At 39.7% G+C, this 26,802-nt stretch overlaps 2 protein-coding genes across 3 annotated transcripts in view; one reads left to right on the top strand and one right to left on the bottom strand.

Moving 5' to 3' along the window:
* Window positions 1–4,478, top strand: part of RIMBP2 (RIMS binding protein 2) — a 129,484-nt gene extending 125,006 nt beyond the window's left edge. For both annotated transcript variants that reach the window (XM_025895487.2, XM_025895486.2), the window contains 3 exons: window positions 15–86; window positions 314–448; window positions 2,852–4,478. In XM_025895487.2, coding sequence (XP_025751272.2) covers window positions 15–86; window positions 314–448; window positions 2,852–3,040 — 396 coding nt within the window. In that variant the 3' untranslated portion in view covers window positions 3,041–4,478. The remainder of the gene's footprint in view (window positions 1–14; window positions 87–313; window positions 449–2,851) is intronic.
* A 1,634-nt stretch (window positions 4,479–6,112) lies between these two features.
* PIWIL1 (piwi like RNA-mediated gene silencing 1) lies at window positions 6,113–19,887 on the bottom strand. The gene is made up of 21 exons (XM_018076192.3): window positions 19,877–19,887; window positions 19,202–19,377; window positions 18,375–18,500; window positions 17,272–17,486; window positions 16,083–16,204; window positions 15,340–15,420; window positions 14,617–14,814; window positions 14,148–14,259; window positions 13,638–13,752; window positions 12,880–12,997; window positions 12,610–12,724; window positions 11,478–11,665; window positions 10,806–10,878; window positions 10,264–10,464; window positions 9,875–9,978; window positions 9,346–9,416; window positions 8,667–8,820; window positions 8,148–8,189; window positions 7,652–7,777; window positions 7,105–7,252; window positions 6,113–6,370 (listed from the first exon to the last, which is right to left on the bottom strand). Exons 1-21 carry the CDS (start codon window positions 19,885–19,887, stop codon window positions 6,254–6,256), a joined length of 2,613 nt encoding a protein of 870 aa, XP_017931681.1. The 3' UTR covers window positions 6,113–6,253.
* Window positions 19,888–26,802: the final 6,915 nt, after the last annotated feature.

The following is a 26,802-nucleotide window of genomic DNA, read 5'->3' as shown; positions in this document are numbered from 1 at the left end:
TCCCTTTCCTGCAGGCCGAGCTGACATTCTGCACTGGGGACATTATCACTGTCTTTGGTGAGATTGATGAAGATGGATTTTACTATGTAAGTTGGCTCCTGCTTGCTCACTTCAGACTGCTCCAGCCTGCTAGAGCACCTTCACCAGCACCAAGCACTAAATGACAGCCCAGGGGAGGGGGGTTCAGGTCACGTCCCACTGACCTTAGATGGGCATTTCCTCTTCCTCACCAGCTTTGCGTCAGGCAAAAGTATTTCCTTCCCTTCTTGGGAACCTACATTTGCTTTAATTAAAACATTTCATGGTGTTGCAGGGTGAACTTAACGGACAAAAGGGGCTGGTTCCTTCCAACTTTCTTGAAGAAGTGCCTGATGATGTTGAAGTCTTTCTATCCGATGCACCCTCGCGCTACGTTCACGACACACCGACGCGTTCGAAAGCAAAAAGGGTAAGCAACCGAATAAGACAAACTTAAATTCTTTTATTTCCCATTCCATCCTGTCTCATACGTAATTTAGACGTCACTTTTAACACCTTAAATTCATCTGCCCATTTAAAATTAACTCTCTCAAATATAAAGAATAAAACGTAAGGAAAAGCGACTTTAGCCTTCGCTGGCTCGTTACATTTGTAAATGGAGAAACTAAATTGACTGTTTGATTGCAGTCATTACAGTACCTTCCATTCTAATTCGAATTTAAGCAGTTCTTCTCTGGTGATAGTTACTTCCTAAAGCTTCCAAACTGCTCTTGCTACAAAAAGCTCTCATGGACAAAAGATTGGTACCAGTGTTCCTCTAAATACAAACTGTAACTGCAGCTGATTGACTGACAGTGCTCGTCTTTTAATCCTTATGACTTCCTGTTCCAACTGGCATTAGTTAATTGCTCAGAGACTTCTCTTTTATGAAAGATTAACCATGTTTAGAGTATCTCATTTTTGGTTTTGTTTCATCACTGCAATACTTTTATATATTATATATTTTATATATATTTTTATTTCTTTGCTCATCTGCTTGGAAACAGAAGAAGAGTGTTCATTTCACACCTTAATAAGGCAATGTAGCCTTCACGTAAGTGAGCAACTGAAGATACCAATAGAGATTTCAATTAAAGCTACCTGGCTATCTAATGCAAGTCTTGAAACTTAATTGTGGGGGAAAAGGAAAGAAATATGTCTCCAAAAGCCTTGGCCACAGAAGAGCAGGCTTGTATGCTTCTGCTGAATCTAGTCGAGTCAATTGAGGTTTTTTTAGGAGACAAATCCTTTAAAAAGGAATCCTTGGAAGTCAATTAGACCTCACTTTATGAAGGTCAGCGTTTGGAACATATTTCTTCACGAGCTCAATGTTTATGTTTACATAGAAAGGAGAGTTTGATGTCTAACTACCCTACAAACAAAGCTGCATATTGCATTGTTAGCCAACCTGGGAGGGAAAAATTCCAAGCTCCTGTGACAAGAGAAAAGCACAACAGCTCCAACCCTTACAGAACATCCAGGTGCAGCCTAAGCTGATGCACACGGTAGTTTACAAGGGTATAGTTGGTTTTGAAACTCATTACACTCAAACTGAGCTACTTAAATTGTCTGCCTTAAGATGTGTTTTCCATAATCGATTATACCCCAGCCTGCCTAAGACCAACCGTTCAACGCTCCTGAAAACAATCCCTTCCCACGCTACAATTGACTGGGATTTTTGTCCTAGAAAGTGGACATTTGAAATGTTAGCAACTGTTTGGTTTACCAATGCAATAAAAGTCTCGACCTGAAACATGCAGCTCACTGAATGAATGCATTAGACTCAATATATGGTATCTTCAGGTGTACGTTGGGGTGCTTTACCAAGTTGTTTTGGTTTTTCTTTTTTTTTTTTTTTCATTAGAATTAGACCTTGATTTAAAATCAAAGTCGGCTTGAAGCCCCTTTGCTTAACTCACTGTTGCACAACAAGCCAGTAAATTGCTGATGTTTTAACTCCAAGCTAACAGGACTCCCTCCAGCATGGATACTACTATGAAAATATCATCTTAATTGATAGTAACCCATCTCGCCAGCTGGGCACCGTAGTTAGGATAGGCTGAGTATAAGCAATTTTAGCATTTTCATCCAAGTGCTTTTGATGATTGAAAAAAAAAAAAATTAGCTGTTCAAAATATTTAGGAATGCTGTCATCTAACAACCTCATGGCTGCAGCATATACATCAAGCAGTCAGGGTCTTTAAGCTTTCTTTGATTGCAATTAAGGTTCATTTTAGCTTTTTCTTTTTCCTTTTTTTTTCTTTTTTTTTTTTTTTTTAAGCCAGTGTGCCATCTTCTCTAATCTGTACATAAAGTTTGCTAGCCAATTTTAAAGAAAAGGCATTTAAAGGACATTAAAAAGTAAGTGAACACGTAGCATTTTAAGTAATTTCTTCTGAAAAGAGTTTGGCTTCTATAGATTGCTAATCTGTAGTAATTAACACATTTATTTTTCTTAAATCTATAGCTAAAAGTATCCCTCTCCATTTTAGTACTATCAGAGTACTGAAATGCAAAACCCAAGCCAGTTTTGTGGCTTTTGTGGCCAGAATTCTGGCAAAACAAGTGTATCCAACTTTTCCTTTATAAAAGTATAACCAAACCAGGGCTCTATTGGTGGGTTTCTTATTGTTCTACAATTTTCCCCCCCCCTCTAAATTTATGCATTTGCCATAAGCCCGAGCAGTATTTTAAGCCAGAGAGAAGAAAGGAACCAGCCCTTTTGCTTAAAAAGTGGGGTAATGGGACAAAAAGTGATGTTACCAAACTTTCTTGATGCTGACAGCTTTGAAGCTTTCAAACATTCAATAAATTATAACAATGTACCTAATAGGTTCCTCCTGAGAATACAGGTACATCCCGGAGAGCACCATCCCCCACAGTCCATCTCCATTCCGGGTCACCTACGTCACCTATGGGTTCTGGTAGTCCCGGGAGAGGCAGGGATATGTCCTCGAAAAAGAAAAAGGGGCTGCTTTCCAAAGGCAAGAAACTGCTGAAAAAGCTTGGTGCAGTGAAATGATTCATGTGCTGCTCCTGGACAACTTGTAAAAGCTTCCAGTCTGTGTATTTTAATTTTTTTTTCTTTAATTTTTTTTTTTTTTTCTAAAGTCAAAACTAGGGCTTTCATGACTATGCAGTACAACTTTACCAAACCTCTCTGCATTTTTAACTCTGACATCAATAGAATCATGTGAATTGCTTAATCAAAACAGCAAGAAAAAAAAAAAAAGGAAGTGGATGTGTTGTTGCAAAAACTTTTTTTTAAAAAAAATAAAAAATTTCGTGGGCTTAAGAGCAGAAGAACGTGGTTTTATTTGAAGTCAACTCAACACCTGCAACTCCACTGGAAAAAATCTCAGCCTTTTTAGCCTCCTCTACCCACAAGTGGTGGGAAGAAAACTCACCCCACTGCAACTAATCATTAACAAAAATGGTCTTGAAACTCCTAGTTTAATCAGCCTTGATGTTTTGCCTTATTAATGCACAATGATTTGTACTGTCTAATAAATATACAGCGTATACTTTGTATGTACTGTGTATTCAACTGTCTTCATCTTCCCTAAAACATGGTAATTTAAGATCAAGTACTATGTTACTGACTCCATTCACTGTCTGATGTAACTCCTGGGAGTTTGAAAGTGCTGTGCTAAACGCTTTTTTCTTTTTTTTAGTTTTTTTTTTTTAGTTTTTGCTTCTTTATTTCCCCCCACCTCCAAAAACCAAAACCTTGTATTGGCTTATTCTGTCAACTTATTTTCACTCCACTGAAATCAGATACAGTGTAAGTTATTCAGAACCTCAGCCAGAATTTCAACCATTCAACCTCCAGTTTTGGGGTTCCTGGTTTACTGTTCTAAACTACTGGGAAAATTAAAAAACAAACTAACAAACAAACAAAACAACAAAACAACTCCACACCAAAACCCCTTTACTCCCCCATTAATTTTTTTTCTGTGGAGGTACAGTTCTAAGTTAAAAGGCATTTTCATATTGCTGATGTCAGATTCAGGATAAAGTACATGTTTAAAGTAAAAAGGACAAACTGTGTTGCAGTCACAGGCCACAGCCAGTAATGAGGCTGCAAGAGGCTCTAATCAAATCTTAATTGTGATATTGGCATATCAAGACAAACAATCTTACACACTGATGGCAGTCATTGGCTGTTACTATTTTGTAATTCTTGTCCATTTGTAAATTGTTTTTACTGTTTATACATACTTTTCAGACTGCCTTTCTTTTTGTAATTTATGGAAGGTTTATAAATGAATGATCAAAGCTTCCCCATTGTGTCTTCAGATAATAATGTAAATTACTGTAAGATACCGTGTGCTAGATTATAACATTTAATTAAAGAAAATAACTGGCCTAAAGTTGTGGTAAAGTACTGTGTGGGTGTGTGCATGTGTACAATTGTTGTGTATTATATTTTATATAAATAAATAATTTGATATTTTGTAGAGTGCAGTACGTTTCATAAATCTGCTGTAGCAGCTGCTTGGTTGCTGTGCCAGCCTTCTCTCCCTCCCTCCTGGCCCTGGCACCCCTGGTCAGATCCCAGGTGCCCAGGGAGCCAAGGACAAACACATGGCCATGGTGCAAGTCACCCCTTCAAACACTGCACCAAAGAAAAAGAGCAGCCCCCAGTGACCATCTCCTACCTTTCTGCAGCTGCACAAGGTCCTTCTCAAGTGACCTCAAATGAAAAAAAAAAAAAAAATGGATCAGAAGGAATATCTGTGACAGGAGTAAGTAAGTGGTATGTAACCAGCAAGAAATACAAAATACTAAGTAGTGGATAGAGTAGGCTACCACTGTATGACATCAGAAACACAAAACTATTTGCCCAAAAAACCCTCTGCATCTCTTCACTACAAATTTCATGTGGAAGGAGTTGGCAGAGTTCTCTCAGCCTAGGAAAGGAAAAAACCTCAACTGAATACAAGTCATAGAATTCTCATTTTTCAGAATTGTCAACAGTTAGTTTACTGTAGAATAAAGAAAGGCTCATCTACATGCAAGACTGCAAGAGCTTTCCAGAGACAAAAAGTGCTTGCAAAGCTATGTGGCAATTGTCCCATCTATGCCCAAAGCCCACTGCTGAAGTACATAAGCAAATACATAAAACAGAATCAAACAAGCAAGGAATTACAACAACAAGTTTATTTAAATCTCACAAAGAACAGGAACAAGCTTCACAACAACTTGGTTAGGAAAATCAGCACTAATCCATATTTTTCCATGTGTGCTATTTTGACTCTGGTATAAACTCTGAAATCCACTTCCATCCACACAACTTCTTGCTTTACAAACTGAGCTGCTGCTGCTGCTCAACAGTTACCAGGGAAAACCTCAGACATGCAAAACAAATCAAGGCCACTGCCCAGTGCTTGGAACTACAAAAACAAAAAACTCCCTGAACCTGGTCAGTGCACTGACACTCAGATGGAAGTTAATATTCACATTTAACAAGCATGTGGTTAAATAGTATCAGTCCAGAAGTTTAATTCCTTTCAGTGATGACAGTGGGAGGAAACTGCTGTAGACAACTGCACAGTGAACATGAAGTTACAAGACTAAGAGAAAGGACTTCGATGGGATAGTCCATTCTAAGTCTCACAGCTGTTCCAACAGCATCCAAGCCATCCCTTTTTGTGGAGAGAACAGTGTAGTCTTGGATAATAAAGGTGCTCCAACAGCTGTGGTAAGGGACAGAGATCATTTTGCCTTTGCCAGTCAGTCGTGTAACTCTGGCATCCACAGCACTTCTTCCTCAGCTGAGCCAGTGTGAAAAAGCCCCACTTCACTCCCCTCTGCTCCCAGGGAGACTCCAGACAGTTTCTAGTTGGTTTGCAAATCCTTCCCCCAGTGGCAGCCTTAAACCAAGAACATCTTACAGCCTCTTTGTAAGGTATAAAACAGTTTAGGAAACAAAATTTGGCCCTCATTTTAACAGGCAAGAAAAACAAGGAATCAACAGTTTTGAAGCATTTTGAAAATTAAAGTGTAACATACTAGCTGAAAAAGTTTGGATTTTGTTCTGCATAACACTCTCTCTTAATTACACAGAAGTAATTTTGGGTAAGACTTCCAAAAAAAAACAAAACAAAACAAAACTAAGTTCCATAACTGCACGTATTATCCCATGTTTATGTCTTTTAAGAAAAAACAAAACTGAAAACCAAAACCTTAGACAATTCTGTGTTCCTTGGAGAAGAAGGCTGATAACTCAACTTCAAAGATAGTAAAGTCTGTCTGAAAGCATCAGATTTGGTTCTCTGTGAATGCTCTGACCGACAAGGAAAGCCAGTTTATGAGCATACTGGCAAGGAGCAGGTACTCTGATAACACCCTGCAGAAAGGGGAAAAAAGAGAGGCAATTATTTTCAAGTAATTTCAATAAGCATGTGTTCACTGTAACAGACACCCCTGGAGTTCCAAAGTATGTGCATACATGGAAAAGTTTATATTCCCTGTTGTTTATGCTGGTTTCTGAAAAATAACATTATATACACTGAACACGTAACAGAAGAACAGATGCAAGAAAACCCAAATTTCCCAACTCCATTCCTCTCCTCACTCCAAAAAAAATCCTTTTACATTCAATACTGGGTCTTGCAGAAGGTGGGACATGGGTTAAGTCAGGCTTAATAGTTGGGATTGTTAAGTTGACAAATCTGAAGCACACCTCAGGCACAAGCTGACTGTGTGCTGATCTTGGTGTGCATCAGAAGCCTCAAGGGAAGTGGAGGAACATAATTCTACCTCCACATAAAGCAGGAAGTATTTCTGCAGGTCAGAAACAGTAACTTCAAGTTTGCTTTTGACACAGAATTTGGAAATAATAATCAAAATAGCAAGTATTTTCTAGTGAGAATAAAGATTAGTCTTCAGAGAGATCAGGTGATTTATAAAGCATCTAGTTCTCAACCAACCACTCTAGGTCCCAAGGCACACCCTGCAGGCTTTTTAGATCTGCATGGGTGTTTCAAGGATACTTGTTTCCACCTTCTTGTGGGTTGTAACTGCACGGAGATGCACAATCTTTGAAGAAAAATATTATCATTTCCCAGAGGAAACACTTACCGACCAGTTATAGTACATGTGGCAGAGTTTGTAGGTCAACCTCTGCAAGTGATCTGGTTTCAGCTGGCTGCCATCATAAATGACATTGTAATGAGTGGGTGTGACACAACCATTTTTCACTGTATGGCTCACAACAAAGAAATCATACCTGTAACAGGAAAAGCAAAATCTGTTACAGAAAGGACTGCATTTCTGTAAGGACAGTTGGGCAATCCTGTCAATACACACTCATTTGGAACTAAACCTTTAACAATCAAAACAAGAAACACTAAAAAGTGAAACACATGCACTTGAAATGTATGCAATACTCTGATGTATACAAACAGTGCATATTGAAACCCACGAAATACTGCATAATACATTTGTAAAATATAAGCTTATCCATTTCTTTCATCTACCAATTCACTATGATCTCTTTCCAAAAGGACAGAATTGTGCAAAGTCATTTTCTACTTGATCCCACAGCCCATTTAATGTATATTAATATATTTCCTTTACTATAAAGCTGCCAGCAAAAGGACTAAGTGTTACTTCTACAGTAACTTACCACTCTGGTCTGGTAATCACTGTATCAACAACAGTGCCAGGGGGTGGGTTTTTAAGTCCTCCACCAACCTCTGCAAAGAACCTGGCACCCACTCGTTTCTTCACAACGATCACAGTAAGTCTTGGACTAAAATAAAGGAAAAAACCCAACAGCTATCGTGAAAAACTGCACTATGAGTACATCAGGAACAGATTCTCTAGACCCCAGGGCATTAATTCCACAAAGAAGTCCTCATTAATTCACTGATTTAGATTAAATGACAGTTTTCATAAATTTGGATTTTTAGTTTAGATGCAACTCTGATACTATTTCTCACCAATTCCATTTAAATATTTAACTTCATAGGGAGGCAGAAAAACAGACCAAAAAGAGATAATCTAAATAGAGATCAGATTTCTATTCTCTACCCCACCATTTCATACAGAAAACACTGCCTTAATGGCTTGCTCTTTATCAAAAATGCTGTTAACAGAAACTAAAGAGAAGAAATAAGCACCTCAATTCCTCCGAGCTGCGACTTCTTTCAGACTCTACTTTCCTGCAGTGTAAGGAAACATGTTCATTTTTCAGAGCAGGTTAAGTCACTGCTGTTAAGGTTAAAAGCAGAATGTTGAAAACTGTGCAGAATATAAATCACTGGACAACATAGTCCTTTCAGAAGTGGAAAGAAAAAAAAAATGGACTTACCACGTAAGAGTCATCAGGCTATGATCAACCTTTGGAAATGCTTTGGAAAAAAGCATTAATTACCATATCCATCAAGAATGCCTAAGGAGTGTATGTGCATACATGTGTATTGCAGTCATGTGGTGTAATGTAATAGGAAAATTCTTAGTACATGTATGTCAGGTGTCTGAAATCATGTAAACAATCATCAGAAGGGCAGTTATTTGAGCTCAAGTAAAAATAAGTACGGATAGAAAGACAACACAATCTTCATCCATAACCTCGTTTTGTATCCCAGGGCTAATTTCTCTTGCAGTATAAACAAGAGGGGTGGTGGAAACAGATTTACCTGTAGAAAGAACCGATGCTCTTCAAGCAATCCAGGAATTGAGGCACTTCATAATTAACCAGAGTATTTAGCTGGCCATCTCCAACACCATCACGGTACACAAAGATACGAGAGGGCAAACACTTATTCCACTTGAACCAGTTTCTTAGAGCAGCTTAAAAAAAAAAACAAACAAAAAAATCTCAAGAGTAAAAGCTGCTAGCTGTAACGAAAATTTATTCCAAAGCAAAAAATGGATTTTTATTCCTAGAAGAACAGCAGTAAGTTTGAAAACTAAGGTCCTCAATCTTTCAGTCACCTGAAACAGGTGAGCATCATGTTACACAAATATTGCCTGCAAAAAAGAACTCTGTGTACTGACGCAAAAAGATAGAACCTAAGGAGACTCTCTGCTCCACTGGCCTCCCTCACAGCAGGGAGCTGTCCTCCTTTACATCCAACTCTGCCAAAACATTCTTTGAAGTTCACTGAGAAGTAATTTGTAATTATTGCAAAGAAATACTGGAATCAATGAAAGACTGGACACGAAATGCTATTATTATTAGTTTTCAGCAATATTTACAACTGTATTTTTAATCTGTTTCTATGCAAGTGCAAGCTGGTCGCACCTCCCCTCAAGGCAGCAGGGGAGGTGTGTTTTGAGGATCTGACTCCACAAGAGCAGAACTCCTTCCCTTACTTTGCAAGCAGGCTTTGATTCCATCCACAAGTTCTTGCCCACGACTTTGAACAACGCAGCGGGAGAACCACCTGTGAAGAACAAAATAAAAGACCTTCAAAGCATTTCCTAGGCTTCATTCAATGAAGTTATTTTTAAAATGCCTATAACCAGTTAGTCTTTATGGGTGTTGTGGGTCAGTGCAGCCAAGGAGGAGTTATATGAGAATATTTCCCCCATGGTAAAAGTGCCTTAGCACCACTTGAAATCCCTCTCAATCAAAAATAACATTCACACAAGTCAACTGAAAAGGAGAAAGAGCCTGTCACATGCTGATGCCCTCTATTCCATGCACTATGGAAGAAGGACAAGGCTACTCCTTTAAGAGAATGCAGTGGAAAAACTAATTCACAATATATTTCTCATTAACAATGTACAGTAAACCAATTTGGATGTTCTCCTGGTGGCCCTCCACATTCAAGGCACTTTTCAGTCAAGGAAAAGGTCCTTCTTTTATTTTTCTCATTTTTCTGCCTTTGGCAAACCTTACCTTGTCATTGTTTGATTCAGGCTAGAGACAAATCCTGCCACTGACTGCCTTCCAGTTACAGTGTCATGGTAACAATCAATTCCCACAATCATCACCTGCTTCAGCTTAAAAGAAATCAATACAGAACATGTATTAGTACATGAAGACGTGCTGTAAGGTAACAAGATCATGACACAAGCTCTATGGTTTCAGGACACTTAAGTAATCCATGGGTACTGAATTCTTGGATTAAGCATCTCCCTAGGTTAGATTTAAATTCATGCCTCTTCTCACAGGCATAGAAGCTACTCAAAGAACACTCAATTTTACTTCTCGGGGGAAAAGGCTTGCTTTTTAAGTGAAGCTCAGAAAAAGAGTTACTAATTTAAAAAATAAAAATAATCACTCACTGGGATCTCAACACTCCAGAGTTCTCCACCCATTTTGCAGTTCATTTGCAGGGCGATTTTTGTTGCAACAGTCATAATTGTCTGATGTTTGCTTAAAGTGCGAGCAAGCACACACTGACTTGGGATGGGGCAATCTGTGCATAAATATTTCTTGATGGCATCATATTTATCTTTTCGGGCACTGGACAAGATACAAACCACCTTTAAAGAAAAAAAAATGCTTTGTAAGAAGTTGCATTCTAAGATTTACAGAGCATTTCGGAGTTCTTTAGGAAAAGTTTTACCCTCAAGAGAAATAACTCAAGTGTTCACAGTGAAAGAAGTAACTGTAAAGTTTCAGTGTCTGTGCATCAGAGCTAAGTATAAAGGCTCTTATCCAGAAGGGTACTCATAGTTAGCCTTGGATTTGAACAGGAGTATGATTAGCCATCTAGTGGATTCTCAGGAGTCAAGAGCAGTATTTCTGAAGACAAATCCCACTAGTCTTAAAATACCAATTACAGAGATTAACATGATTTGAAATTATGGATTCAGTTACATACTATGTTTGTGTCAGGGGTAACCCTTTGCTGTAAAACCCTTAAGTAAGCTTCTGTTCTGTCATCTACTTCAATCCTGAAAAGAAAGAGAAAAAATGCTTACAGAAAAAAAAACAAAAACCAATTAACACCTACTAAAACTTCAGAAAAAAACCCAACAGCTATTGAAACTACTTATGCACAAGCATAAAAGCCCACTGTACATCAGTACTGTATTGTCACATTTACAGCTATTAATAACCATATAATATTCACACATTTTGGAGATGAAGAGGAATCACCCCAACCTTAGGCTTCCAAACACAATGAAATTCAAAGTTAAAGGCAAGCACAGGTACTCAAAGGAGGATATTTGTAACAAGAATACATATTCCTTCTTTTGTTAAATATGGCTCTACTCGAGAAGGTTTTGCTCAATGACTGTCTAATTTTTTTGGTTTTGCCATGTGAAAAGCTCTCAGATATAAATGTAGTAATAAATGAGTAGGGAAGTCAGTCACAAGAGAAAACTGCATAGTTTGTATCCTGAAAGCAACTTTGTTTTATGAAAGTTCTCCCAGAAGTCAGTAGTGTGACATACTGCACCATCTCCTCATTTAAAAGCCTAAGCATGGGAACAGACACATCTTAAGAAGTATAAAGTAGTTTTCCCAGCAGCTTTCTAAAGACACTCACGTGGTGGGCCTGCTCATCTTGATCCCCATAGAGGGTGTGACCTTGTAGAGGCTCTGAATTAAGGTGTTGGCAACGTCGTGGTTGCGCCGTGTGTGGATTAACAGCCAGTTGTCCATGGGCACAGCACGGATTAAGGGAACTCCCCTGGTCTCCTTTGTCCAGTCAGCAAACTGAGGGTTGTAATCAACCTGTGAAAAGATGGTAAAGAAAGAAAATCAACACCCTACCAGACAAGCTATACCACAACTACTTCCTGATACACTTCAAGAACAGACTGTAACACTTCTGCCTAAAACAGAGCCTCCTTTTTACCTGTCCCTTTACTGCCATTGTCAGTAATTTAACATAAGCTTCATCCAGCCCTTTAAAGAAATCACACTCTTGAAATAATTCATTCCTAATTATGCAAACATACTTCTGTTTTTTTAGCCCAGATTAAGCTGTTACTATTTGCTGCACAGACTCTGGTATAAAGACATAGCTTTTGATGCAGACTTCTTTTTCTCCCATTTTTCTTTTTAATAGGGTAACTGCTCAAGAAAAAGAAAAGTATTATTATAAAGGAAACAACACATCTTTTAAATAGCAAGAATTAAAAGGGCTTTACAAATACAGTATCTGGATCTGTACAGCTGTGCAAAGTGCCCTTTTCCATCCAGCAGCCATTCAAAACAAAAATCTCCAGTACAGAGCAAATATCTAAGGTTTTATGACAATCTATGGTTTAATTCAAATTTAGATTATTCATATTGGTCACCCTACCTTTAAGTGTTCTATCTACTGAACTAATTAGTGGCTTTTCATCTGAAAGCCTTGATACATTTTTAATAAATGGAAACTAGTTAGAAACATCTCTAGTCTCCTACTTTGTGTACCTGAAAAGACTTTTTTTGGACAGAGGGATCGTTTTGCAAGGAAGACACTACTCTAATGTAGTGCTTTCAAGAGTTTCTAAATAGAACTTGTAAACAGTTTAAGAAGTTTGCAAGTCTTCTGCTTGGACAAAGATTTGTGTGTAATGTTTTCACTCATTATCCCCCATTTATAAATCAAAAAGTACTACTTCCTTCCTTAAGGACTTGTTTCATCAGTGAGAGACCCAGAAGATTTTGGAAGTTGATTTATTACTTACCATGTTTCCTGATTGAAAGATCTTTTCTCCTTGAACAACTCTTCCCGTAAAGGTCACTGATTTATAATCAAAGCTTAAACCCCAGTTTCCAAGTTCCTTCTGAACATTGTCATCTCTGTTTAAAAACAAGATTTAAACAAAAAACATAAGAAATTTGTTCTTGCTGACTTCTTTTAAAAAACAGTAAGATTTCTAAAGTTTTGCTGCAAGAAAGAAGTTGATACAAATCTTTCATGCCACAGAAGTACAGAAGATGTTGAGGTGGCATACTTTTGGATGTAGTTCAGAAGTCTCCCAACTTCCCACTGCCTTTGCTCAGGTGGCAGCCGGGTGTGAGTCGCCAAGTCCTTCATCATGTTGAAGTCAGTTCGCATCTTCTCCGTTAATCCTGGCAACAGCAAAAGCTTTTGCTGAGTCAAAGTTAAGACTAAGGACTATGGAAATTCAAATTCCAAGCCATACAGATTGATGGTGCATGTACTGCAGGCACAGAAAGTGGTGGCAGTATTAGTCAAGGTTTTTAGTTGCTCTCTGTGCATACATTCCCATCTGCACAGCAAAAAAATTCTGGATTTTTGTGCTTGAGAGGAAACCACACAAGGAATGCAAAATGAAGACCACACAAGGTCTTTTCTTTACATTTCCAAATCAAAACAAAACAGTGCTGAGATGGACAGGTACTGCTAGTGCAAAGTGAGTATCTCAGAGCAATATACATATTTACAGATCTTACAAAATTATCCATTTCTAATAAACTTCTCTTTTTCAACAGAAATTCTACCACCAAAAGTCTCTACAAGTTATCAGTGTGCCAATGTTGAACACTGTACCTGCAGACTATGCAACATCAAAACCCCTCCAACTTTTCAGCCTTGTTTAAAATCTTTTAGCTACAAAACTTGTTTCTAAAAACTCACATTTATAAGTAACAAGACATTTCTACTGAACAAAAGGCTGCTGTCAAAACACCCATTTCAGTAGGCATTATGGTTTGACAAATGCTTTAATATGAAAAAATACTACAGTACCTGTTAGAGAGCACAGCTCTGGAATTAGAACCACAGTTCCTTCCACATTTCTACTCTTCTTCAGCTGACTGATCAAGACAGGCTGCTTTGGATCACCAATGTCTATATTATATTGCTGTGTTAGAAATATATATTCCATGTTAGTTTACTCATAACAAAGCTTTAGCTTTCCTAACCTCATTTCTGCATGCTGTGACAATGCATCTGTGTTCCTCCCATATTACCTGTCCCTGCTGCCACCTTCCATATGCTTCCTTTTTGAGTTTTCCCAAGAGCTCCTTGCTCATCCACACAACCCTTCTGACATTTTTGCCTGACTGACTCCTCCCTGGGATGGAGGACTCCCACCAAACCATACTGGGTAGGTTATTTACTGATCTCAAGTTACATAGCATCCATTAAACATAACATTCTATTAGAAATATTATTAATTACAAATCCATGCATCATAAGCAAACCTGTAACAATGCTCCAAGTCACAGCACAACACACACAGCTAAGCTTCCATACCTTTTTGTAGTACTCCAGGAAAGTGATCTCAGCACCATCTGATTTTCTAAAGGTAGCCATTGGATTGCTATCCCAGTTGATGTCATCAATTCTGTATGTTCTGTTATTGTACCTACATAAACATTTAATTAGGTTTTGTTTAAATCTCAAATAGGAAAGAAATACAACTGTGAGACAAAAAAGTTAATCACAATACTCATGTAAGTTGAAAGTTTTTCTCTTATCAGAAGCAGTAACTTCAAGTTTTCAACTGTAAGAGGTTCTCAATTCTACCAAAAACTGAGCTGTAATAAACCCAAGAAAACATAACTAACCCAGTATGTACTTTCTGCTTTTTTAAATGCTGTCACCTTGATTAATTTGCCTGCTTGACAATGACAGCATTTGCATGCTTTCTGATGCTTCACTGTGTACTTCAGGATGTGGAGCATAGAGAGATTTAAGACAACAAGAGCCCACAGAGACTTACCTTGTGAGAACAATTAAACCAATCAGCTCTTTAGCACAGGCATCTCTAAACCTTTCCTCTCCAACCTGGGAATGAAGGCTGTGCATAACATCCAACACTGTCTCACCACGAAGAACCTTATGGCTCACATCTGCACACAACATAATGCTCTCCTCATACTGGAGGATGGAACTTGAGAAGCCTGGCCACACCATCAACCTGTCAAAGGAGAACATACACAATCTCAACATCTTAGAGCATCTTTATTCTCACCCCTTATTTCTGTCCACTTTCATGGACATCAGAAAGCGGTGAAGACACCAAGAAACCATTATTCAAATATAAACAAGCTCTTAAAAGTTAACAAAATGAAAAATATTTTACATGTAGCTATCTTTAATCAGCTCAAAATAAGATTAATTGAGCAGCTATAACTGAAGTGAAAGCAAGGATGCCTCAAAAGTTAAGAAATTTAATTCATGCTATTAAATATCTCACAGACAAAGTGTGTAGATATTTAAGACACTTTTAAGAGAAAAAGATCAGCAGTTTATGTAGTAGAACACTGTCCAGTTTCTTCCACCAAATGGGATCTTACACATACACGCAACTAAGTCAGGAAAATGAGATTTTATGCTTCCCAGGAATACCTGTTTTTATGGGCATGGTTTTATTACAAGATAAATCCCCAAATATCAACCCCTCTCCCAGCACCCCTCCTGAACCTAAGTATTTTTGCCACACCTGTGATTAGGGATGCTGACTGGATCCCCAGGGTTGTAATAATTACGGCCAATCTGCTGCAAATTGAGCATCTTCAAAAGCCTAGGAAAGTTGAAATATGGATGTCATTTAGCATTACTATTATTCAGTTTATCACACCATGCATGATCCCATTCCTCTACATAACCTCATTTTTTTATTCATCTGACTAGATAAAACACGAACTTTTTAAATTGAGTTTAATGAAAAGGTCATGGACACTTATTAATGACAGTCAGGTGAGGTAAATTCAAATACAACCCAACCCTTCTCCAACCAGTTGAAGGTAACAGTCCAAACAAGCTACATCTCAGATGAACCAGACAGTCCAGGTACCACAGTAAAGTGGAAATACTACAGCCAAAAAAAGTCATTTGCCAGTTCAAGGTCCTGCTCTATTATTTGCTTTAAGAGGCAAACCCACAGACACAAAAAGAGAGTAGGGATAGGAATATCTGCCTACAACAGTCAGCATTCCAGTGTGAATCTGCTTGCTCAGGAAAAAGGTATAACCTCATTTCACACTAACATGAGCCAGAAATACACACATAATGCACGTTAAAATATTGCCAGATGTGGTTGGCCACAAAGTAACAATAGCCAGAAAGGCTTAAAAACTAACATTTGCAATACTTATTTACTAAAATCTATTCTTTGAAATGGAAAACCTTTACTCATGTATTTTCAGAAAGACTTCTTATAAGAACGTAATTGGTACAGCAAACCTTCTAAAAATGATGTTGTAAAAATGCAGACATGTAGGTGAAGTAGGTGGCAACTCATTAGTCAAAGTGATTGTTATCTTCACATCCTCCCCATTTCGAGTCCTACTAAACAGTTCAGTAACCTGAGAAAGGGAAATGAGGTTAATAAAACTAGAGGCAAACAGGGCTGTATCTGGACTTTGCTCCAGTAATATCAAACTGGACTTGTACACTGAGATTCTGTGCAATAATTCAAGACTAATTGAAAAAGGAATGTGATTTTCTACTAGGACTGTAAATTACAACCTGATTTGGGTGAAGGTGACTAACAGTAGAATGGAGACTATCCCCAGAGCAGCTGAATTCAAGATGAAGATAAGGAGATCACTTACCAATTACCATGACAGGAAAAAGACTCAACTTGAGGAAATAAACTTAATATATTGCCAACTAACATACATTTAATTACTGATTCAGGTACTGGGAGGCAAAAAGACAAAAGATTAGAACACACAGTGAAAACATCTTCCTCCTCTCCCTTTCCCAAACTCAGCTTCACTCTGGACTCCCGTGTTCCCTCTGAACACCACTGGCTACACTCAGTCCCTCCAGTGAGGCAGTGAGTGGCACAAGGGGCAGGGGTCAGCAGCAGTAATAGTGTTTTCCCTTTGCTGCTCCTTTCTCCTTAGATTTTTCTTCTGCTTTGATGTTTTTCCCTTCTTTTTAAATACACAGAGGTGCCACCAGCTTTGCTGGTGGGTTCAGCTTTGGTCTGTGATGGGTCCATTCTGAAGCTGGCAGAAAATGACTGTGTACAACACAGGACAGCCTGACCCTTCCCAAGGGAGCCACCCCAGACCCCCCCACTACCAAAATCCTGCCATAACCACCCTTTTGATTATGTTGAATGTTAATTTACAGAAGTTATGAGAAGAATTAAGTAGAAAGACAACTACAGGAGAAATACTGTCTGTACTACCCACTTCTGTGCAGAGGGTTATTCTAACCTGCAGAACCTAAGCATTAGAACCAGAAATTTATTACCAAATTTCTCTACACGAGCAAATTAGCTCATACTAATACACTCAATCCAACTAAACATTACTTGTGGGACATCAATTCCCTAACTTCACCCCGGCTAGTAAGGAACAAGAAGCATCATAAAACGCGAGTCAGACTAAAAAACTAAACCAGCATGCTCATATCATACCTTATTGCGTAGTTTTTGTGGCAAGAACAATATTGAGCCATCGAAGGCGTGGGTCCTGCCAATGTGCTCTTCGTGCTGGAAGAGCAGAGCGGAGCGAAGGCGGCGCGATTCCATCTCCGGGCTGTAGCCAACGTGGTACTGGTACAGAGCCCACTGGGGTCGAGACGTCATACGATAGTGATTGGAAGTTAATTTTATCATTCTACCTGACATACCTAAAACCAGAGGCAAACATCTTAGCAGTCACAACATTTTACTGGTTTATATTCATACAACAGCTCTCAGAGGTTTTTAAAAACTGTGGCGTTCAGACAAAGATTAGAGGTCGGCTGTGCATCTGTCCAAGCTCGGTGAGCTATGGCACGGTGTTATGAGACATTCATCTGCTCATCAGAGCTTTCTGTAACTCCTTCAGCTGGCAGGAACACTCCCACATCACATGAGGTAAGCATTTAGATCAGCAACCTGCACACAGATGTAAAGGGAAAACAGCAGGCCAGCACTACAGCTGCCTACAAAGGACAGAGATCCATCGACCAGCAGCATAGCTCTAGACAGAATAACTCCGAATGAGAACAACTACACTGCTCCTGGCCCAAAGTGACTTGAGCAGAACTAAGCCCTGTCATTCCTGGGCCTGTGCCATGCTCCAGTCATCACTCAATTAAGCAAAAGTGGACTACAGTCATTGCTGTATGGTGTGATGTCTCATACTTGCAATATAAAACCATCATCAGCATAGAACCGGCAGTGTGGAGCATTAAAAGGATGAAGGGATTGCATTCTAGCAGGCATACAGGACCATCATGACAGTCTGCTATACTTGTCATAAGCATGATTTCAACTCCAGAAAAGAAGCATGTCACCTTTTCTTTAAACTAAAAAGTTTCTCAAGAAGAGATTTCAAATTCCACATTTATTTAGCGACCTTTATCAAGTTGGTTAGTGAATGGGTTACAAGAGCAACTTTTATCTTTTTCTAGTACATAGTAAAGGTTTTTGTTGTTTTGTTTTTTTTTAACTCAGCTCTCTAGTGGAAACTAAAAGCAGAAGAAAACTATTTTTCATTTCAACTTGCTTATGTGCCTATAGTCTAAACATACCAGTTTTTGATTCTTGCACATGCACCATGGTTTGTCGAGTATTGACCCCCAGGTCATGGTAATCCCTCCGACGTCCACCCCTCTCTCGTAAACACAAATCCTGGAGTCCCGAGGAAACCCGTAATCCTAGGGGTTTGAAATTTGAGGATCAGAATCAAGTAATAGATATATTATAGATATTATTCTTTATTACACAAATTAGAATTAAATACAATTCAAATTTTGAAAGGCACACATATAAATTTAAGAGAAATCATGAAATGCTAGTTTTCAGCTTTTGCTATGTAGCAAACATCTTAAAACAAAATTCAAAGAACACATAGTAACTTCTGAAAATATATGGACAGGTAACTAGTAAGCAAATAGAACAGTTCACAACAGGATGACAAAAAAACCCCAGATGTCAATCCTCCAAATCAACAATCTCTTCTGCAAATACAGGGAGGACAGGTCTCTTTCCTTTTATCTCCAGCTGCCACCAAATGTAAATACACTGTGATGTGAAACAGGCAAGAAAGTTTAATTTCCTTATTAAGATTCAAGAAAGTAATGAAGTATCAAAACAAAATTTACTGTTGGTACTCATGTAGTTAATTGTGTCAACTATTTTGACAGAGGACATGGTACACATGAGGTACTTCTCAAAATTCCTCGTTCAGTTAGAGTGACAATACCATCACCACAAGGTATGTATCGTGAACTTCTCCAAATCTTAGTAATAAATCTCATTTTGAAAATAAAAAGAAACAGTCTAAAGAATGTCTTAATCGCATTCTCTTCAAAACACAAGCTCTTGTGGGCAATGAACTTTTTTCTCCCTGTCTGACCTTCTGGCCTTCTCTCCTGCCGAACGCTCTCAAAGCCCCTCAGTCGTCCGTGGCCTCCGGGTTCTCCCGATGGGTTTGAAGGAACATCGACCCGCTGGGGCTGCCGACCCTCACCCAGCTGACCTGGCAGATCCAGTGCGACCTGCCATGGGTGGGAACAACTTTTTCTACTGCAACTGAAAAAACACCATACTTCCAAGAGTACAGCAGAACGTTCACCAAGTAGAGAATACTCAAATACCCAAGTGTAAGAGTTCCAGAAGATTAAATCTTTTTTTCCTGTATTAAGTAGCAGTTATTACTCTAACTCAAAAATACTGAAGTTCAGGATTTTTTTCCTAAGTTAATATTCATTTAACTAACAGTCAGTATAAATCTTTCCAAGCTCTAATTAAAATTCATGGACTTCTCATTTCAGATCAGTAGCTAAGCAGGTCTCCTTGCTCTTACACTCTCCATCTTGTAAGATCTGTCAAACGTACACCCTCTAAGAAGTCTGTAAATACCTATAAGCACTACTGCAAAGATCCAATGTGCAACAACCCTGCAAAGTATACCTGAAAGTTATCAGAGCCCAGTGCTACCACAGTCACAGCATATTACAAAGTTCTGTGCTCCCTATATATAGTATTCATAAAAGTAGTTCAGCAAAGTTCTCTACTTTGCTTCTCTCACCTATACTCCATCCTCGCCTCTGAAGGAAGGGGCAATGCCATCTACGTGGATTCTCTAGTCCAACAGCTGAACACTGAGCCCCTGAGCTGACTGTATTCCTTTCCCATCCACAAAAGGATCTGAGCAGAGCTCCATGTCTGGTGTATTATGATGTCTCTGTATCAGACCAGTGTAAAAATCACATGCTGTTGTTCACTTCTTGTTCCCATCTTTCCCTGCCATCCAGAGTGTGTTCTCTCTTAGGCTGAGATACAGTGCATGCCTAAGCCCTCACTTTCCAAACATTTAATATAAACCCTCTTATGCATTCCACAACCTCTTTTCAACATATCTTTGGAAACACTTCTGGAACTAACCCTCTTGGAGACAGATACACACAGTCTACATGACAGAAGAGTGGCAGTCTGTATAGAAATAGAATGCCAAAACAGACTTTTCTCCACTCAGAATTCATCAGCATTCAAAGTCCATATAAAGTATTTAACCCCTACCTTTTCTATTACTTTCCTCTTCACTAAGAACAGGACACTGATACCACTCCCTGACTTCTGTTAACAGTTCTGTGCAAGTCAAAGAGGCCAAATTTGAAGCAGTCAGGTCTCTTAGGTTTATAAATTCTGTTCCAGGGCCAAGAGGTGCATCAGTGCTACTGCTAATGCACAACAGATTTCACTGTTTGAGAAACAGAACTGTTAATTACCTTCTATCACTATTTAATCTCATCTGACACTGGCAAGAAAATTACTAGGAGCACTCCTCCAGTCTGCCCATGTGCTCAAATGAAAGATGATCACTGATAACTGATAAATTTAAGGAGCTGCTTTAAAAAAATCTCCAGGTATGTGGCCATGGCTGCAAACACAGAAGTATCAGCCATTTCCAAGTTACAGTTTGATCAGTGCCTGCAAGTGCAAGACAAGCCCTAAATACCAGCTCCAATGCATAAATTCCTCGATATTGAAATTAAAACCAAGAAGAATAGGTCAGAACACCTGCCAGACCCAGGTTCTGCCCAAATATGAATCAATAGCAGCAGCAGCCTGCTGCTTCTCTGCAGGGTAGCACAGAGGACAAAGCAGGCTGTGAAAATATCTATCTATTTCCCCCAGCTCTATTATATATATATATATTTAACTATATATTAAATAGTTTGTAAGGACACCAGAATATCCTTAATAAAATGGAGTTATATTAACTATACATCTAACATAATATATACATACACACATACAATATCTAACACATGCCTGGTAAATAGCTGAGGTATGACAATCCCCATTACACTCACTTAAAAGAAAACCAACTCACAGATGGATCTCCTGCCATAGGTCCAGCAGCCTCCTGTCTGGGAGGTCTTCCCCTGGCTCTCGCTCGGGCTCTTCCCGTCATCTTCTAAAACAAACAACTTACACCGTTAGTGCTCCATTGCCTCCTTCCCCATCCTTATCCCGACAAATATTACGAGCAGCACCCCACTGCATTTGCCGCGCTTTAATTTCAGTTAACTCAGTAAAACGCACCCCTCTTGGAAACATTTTTGGATCTCCGCACTAACAGAGCCATGACGGGGAGCGTGGGGAAGCTTTACAGGCAGGTTTGCACTGACTGGCACAGGCCAGCACGAATCCTGAGGCTGGTAAGTCAATTAGAACGGAGAGCACGGCAGGACCTGCAGCCTCAGCCAAGCGTAACTCAAAGCCTTCTAATGTTACTTTCGAGTCTCTCAATTCAGCCTGATTTGTTACACCAGGAGCAGCTTCACCCAGAGCACGTGCCAGCGTTTACCGGCCTGGTCACTGGCCGCCCCAACCCGAAACCTGCCCATCCTCTGCCCTCACCGCCGCTCTTCCCGGCCCCACCACCCCTGGCCCGCTCGGACCATCCTTAGTGGCCACAATCCGGCACACAGAGCCTCCAGCCCCGCCCGGTCCCTTTGGCGTTCACCTTCCCTGCCCTCCAGCTGCAAGAAGACTCGTGCTCCTTACGCAGCGGCAAAGACGGGCCGTCGTAGGATTTAGTACCTCCGAAGGCCCACACCCCTGGGGCTCCCGCCCGCACGCGCCCCGCCGGCCCGCCGCGGCCCCCGCAAGGATTCCCTCACCGCCGTCGGCCGGAGCGCCGGGCGCCGGACGGGAGGAAATCGCTCTACGGCGCTGATTGGCTGCCGGAGGCCCTGAGCGCGGCCGAATGAGCGCGCCCCCGAAGAGAGCCGAAGGGAGTCGAACGAAGACGAAGAGAGCCGAAATGAGCCGAAGAGAGCCGAAAGAGGCCGAAAGCAGCCGAAAGGAGCCGAAGGGCAACGCATTTCCCGCTCTGGCGGCGCCCCCCCCGGCGCTCGCGCTGCCCCTGCGGGCGGGGAGCGGCCATGGCGCTGCCCCTCATGGCCGAGTTCTGCTCGTGTGGGGCTCGGGGTGTCCCCTCCGTCCCTTCCTGCTGAGTGTCACCTGTGCGAGAGGAGAACGTTCCCGCTAAAAGGCGATTTACTCCTCGCCCCGCTTGTTGCTTGAAAAATAAGCTGCAGTTAACCAGGAGGTGGAGCAATAAAGCAAGAAATAAAACTCTTGATGTTGTTTCTGGTGAAGAGCTGCATCGCTCAGCACCGTTACAGCCATGGTTCAGTACGTGTTTAAGCCATGACTTTAAACTAGCACATCTTACGACTTGGAAGTCAGTGGCCTGAAGTGGGAATTCACTCTCTAGCCAGCTTTTCCACGCTCCTGTGGAAAGGCAGGATGTCTAGACGGCACCAAGGCTCAAATTCACCATTTCTGTTGTTTTTAGTGTGCCTTTGCTCAAAGTTTAGGTGTCTGTGACGTGTTTGGAGACTTCAAGGGACAAGAGATAACATTACCTAATTAAATACTTACCATTATGAAAGACCACTCTGATCCTATGGGGTCATTTACAATTTGCTAGAGAGTGAATTCCCACTTCAGGCCGCTGACTTCCAAGCCGTAAGATTTTCTACTTCTGTTGTGAAGTCCAAAATACGAGTTATGATTTCTTGTAACAATCACAGCAATTGGATCTGCAGTGCACAAGGTTTCTTTTCCTCCTTGCCTGTTATTCCAGGTAGAAGTGGTTAACGCTGTTAATATCAATACTAAAATAATACGAATATCTCTTTTTATTTGATTCATATTGTCAGTTTGTCCACAAAGCCAGCTTTGCTGTGCTTACTATGTCAGTGCAGCAGCCCACTTAGAAAACCAAGTGAAAAAGAAGAGTTTTCAAACTGTGAAAGTGTGGATGTTGCTACTTAAAGTACTTTTAGCATGCAATTTTTATTATTCACATATAAATCCGGATAAATATTTAACGCACTCAATACATACACTTAGATGGGGCATGTTCAGTGCTTTTAAGAGCAGTGATTACTCCTTGCCATGGGCTCTTCACCCACAGTGCCAACTTTTATTGCTCTGTAGCCTGCAGAATTCTCCAGTAGGTCAGAGGGTTAAAGCTGCAGAAACATAATATGCAGATTTTCTTGGCTCAGCAGTATTTAAAGATAAACAGAATATAAAGATGTTGTCAAAGTCATTTATGTTATGTAAATCATGAGAAAGCAGAATGTGTGTGTTGGAAAGAGTTATGTTTGTTTATTCATTTAAAATATCTGTCGTGCTTAGTGTTTATTTTTTTTATGCCAAATTCCTTACATTTCACTGCAGAACTTAATTATCTTTAGATGGGAGTTGTTAAAAGTACTTAATCAGGCTGGCTACCTACAGCAATTCCTTATAAAATGAAAATAAACATCAACAATAAGCACCCTAATTTTTATACGTGGGTTGTCAGACAGTTAATTAGTACTTAGCAAAAGATAAGTTCCAATTTGGTTTTCGCAGTCTTTCAGACTTGCCTTTCTTTTGGCAATTCAATCCAGTTAAAACTGGCTGTGCAGGTATCTTTAATGGATTTTCATAGTCAGAGGAAACATGGAAAAGGCAACAGGTACATCATGTCCTTAGCCCAGGCCGGTTCGCAGAAACACCGAGAAAAACAAGATTTTGAAAATGGCAACTGCTTGCCTTTTCATTTTTGTGCTGCCAAAAAACCCTCCCAAAGCTGGACTCGAACACGCCGAAATATCACATACGAAATATTTTTTTTCACAGCTACTTGGCTTGAACTCTGCTTTGATGTTTGCTTTACCCGTGATGCAATTGTTTTTGCCTTCTGTCTCCTGTTGCTACAATAAGCCATTTCCCATACATGTCATCTCCAAAGGGGAAAAGACCGCATGGAAACAGAACAAAGAAAACAGAACAAAAGAAAATCAGGGATTTTTCCAAAGGCCCATTTGATGTACAAGTATAAACAGGAAAAAGATGCCTGAGGAGGTAGGAGCCAGGAACTGTACCAGCAGACAGCTGTTAACTCGTGTAGTTAGCAGCACTTTGGGATTCTGAATGGTAAACAAATAAGTGACTCCAATGCACATAGTGAAGAAAATACTCACTTCACTACCTTTAGTGTAATGTTTAAGTGTATTGCAAACTCCTCACAAAGTTGAACTCTTACCTTCACGTATTTCTTGTAACACCACATCCAGGTATCAATAGCTCTTTTGGTTTTAGCCCCAGAAAAGGAAATTACCTCAAGACAGCAGAATAAAAAGCAATATTTGCTGTGATGAAGCAAGAGAAAATAAGGAACCCTTCAGAACAGAACTCAGCAACTCACATGTGCAGCTAGATTTTTTAAAGCCCAACATGTTGCTCCTGAATCTTATTGAATTATTTGTTAAGAAATTTTCAAATGGGAATTTCTCAAAAATAAGCATTGAAACTCAAGTTCCTCTGGTAGTATTTATGAGTCTGGACCACAATGTTTTTTCATTCTTAATTAGTTTTCTCCTAAAGGGAGAGAGGCAAAGTTTAAAGACTGAGTTAGTATCTGAAATATCATCTCATGAGTTAACAGTCTTGCTTCTTCCCAATGCAAGTTGTTACTGTCCCATTTAATTTACTATAATGATAGTTGCAATAGAGGAACTGATGTGCCTAAACAGTGGAGCCTGATTTACTTACTGCCTTGGGTAGAGTATGGGGCACAGGGAAACTAGTATTTACATACCAAAACAGAGAGCAAAAGGCAGAAACAGAAAACAGAAACAGAAAAAAATTTGCTACTAAGGAGATAATACCCAACTCACTGCGTAATAAATATCATGAAAGTATTTTCTCTCAGGAGCAGGGAGAATAAATTTTCAACCTATTTCCCCTGCTGTTTTCTAGTCTATTTTTTTTTATCCCTAATTTCTGGGTTTTTTTCCTTCAGATCCTTTCTTCTTCCGTCTGAGCCCTTATTCTTTGTAACTCATCTCTTAAAACATCACTCTGTTCTTGGAACCTGTGTAGGACTTTCTCCTGTTCCCCTTGACAACAGTGGGTTTTGTTTCAACAGAAGCAAACTGGGTTTGGGTTTTGTGTGCTCCCTGTTTACCAGGGTATCTAATCACTGCTGTCACCATCACTGCTCACTCCAAGCCCTGTTTTGTCAGACTGTGCCCTGAGCCCTCCTTTCCTGAAAAAAAAAGCGGCCTCTTATTTACACACCACCATATCCCTGCCAAAATTTCTTGTACTCTACCAACTTAACACGATTCTCTGTTCATTTCTGCCCATTAAAAATTCAGATTGGCCCTAGCTGATGTTTATTTTGTGTCCAAGTCCTGAGCGAAGCGAGTAAGAAGTGATTGGACATAAGTTCTCAATAAATAGCTGTATTAAATGGAGAGGTCACATTAAACAGACAGACACAAGACCTCCAGAAATCGATACTGTAATTAGATTTATAAAACATATTCTATAAATATGAAATTCTGTAATATGTGTATTTTGGAAGATGGCCTTTATTACCTATGTTTTTAACTAGTAAGAGGAGATGGAGAGTTAGTGTATAGAGTATGTTGGAATAGAGCTGAAACAGTATTTTTATTCAGATATTATATAGTAAAATATTGGATTGTTTCAAAAAGCAATGGGAGTATTTCAGGAGAGAGACCAGCAAGAATTCTCATGTTTAGATAAATTGATTTCAGCTCATTTAGCAACTCGGTTTGATCTAATTGTCTTTTTATTGCTTTGAACATTCCTGAATTATGCAGAGAATTTGGGTTATGTGATTTAGTGTTGGATTAAAAAATGTCACAGCTTAACTTTCTTTAAAATAGTGTAGAACTTTGTTCACAGTCAACGAAGTTCATTATTTTTTTGTTCAAAGCCCAGCTGCAGGCCTGGAGCATTTCTCATAAATATCAGGAAGTACCCGAAGCCACAGTCAGGATTAAAGAGTTGATCTGAACCTTAGATCTCAGCTTTAAAGCTGTAATGTACAGTGAATTTGGTTTCATGGTAAAGGAAATGGTAATTGCTGAAGTATGTTTTCTTAAGTTGCAAAATCATTTTTGAAATGTTTTCATTGAAACCTCTGTCAGTGCTGTGCATGAGAATGAGTGGCCTCGTCACACAGCACTGAGTCTGTGCTGCTGTCCCTGACACAGGGACCAAGGCCAGGGTGGCCACTCCTGTGTTCACAATATCAGCTCCACAGCCACCACCTAGAACACCAAGCAAGTGAATTAATTATTTCCATCCACGCTGTTACAAGAATTGCTTCTGAGAGATGAGGTCGAGTTCTTGGTTATCTGACAAATGCACAAGTGATACCCTGGGTCACAAAAGGCAGAGTAAATTCCTCAGGATAGTAGTAATGTATTAGAAAAAGCACTTTGCTGCTGGCTCCCTACAAGTCTGGTGTGCAGGGCTGAAAGGAGTGGAAAGCACAGGGAAGTATCAGACACGTCTCTACATGCTTTCTACACCTGGTTGCTGCATCAACCAAACCACACACCCTGCACTCTGCTTCCAGAGCAGTTTATTTAATCTGAACATTTTATTGCATGAAGGCAACTGTCT

This window comes from Manacus vitellinus, unplaced genomic scaffold (genome assembly GCF_001715985.3).
Source record: "Manacus vitellinus isolate BGI_N305 unplaced genomic scaffold, ASM171598v3 scaffold_31_pilon, whole genome shotgun sequence".
NCBI classification, from domain to species: Eukaryota; Metazoa; Chordata; class Aves; order Passeriformes; family Pipridae; genus Manacus; species Manacus vitellinus.
Note: the sequence above shows the minus strand (reverse complement) of the source record. Positions and strands in the feature narration are given on the sequence as shown.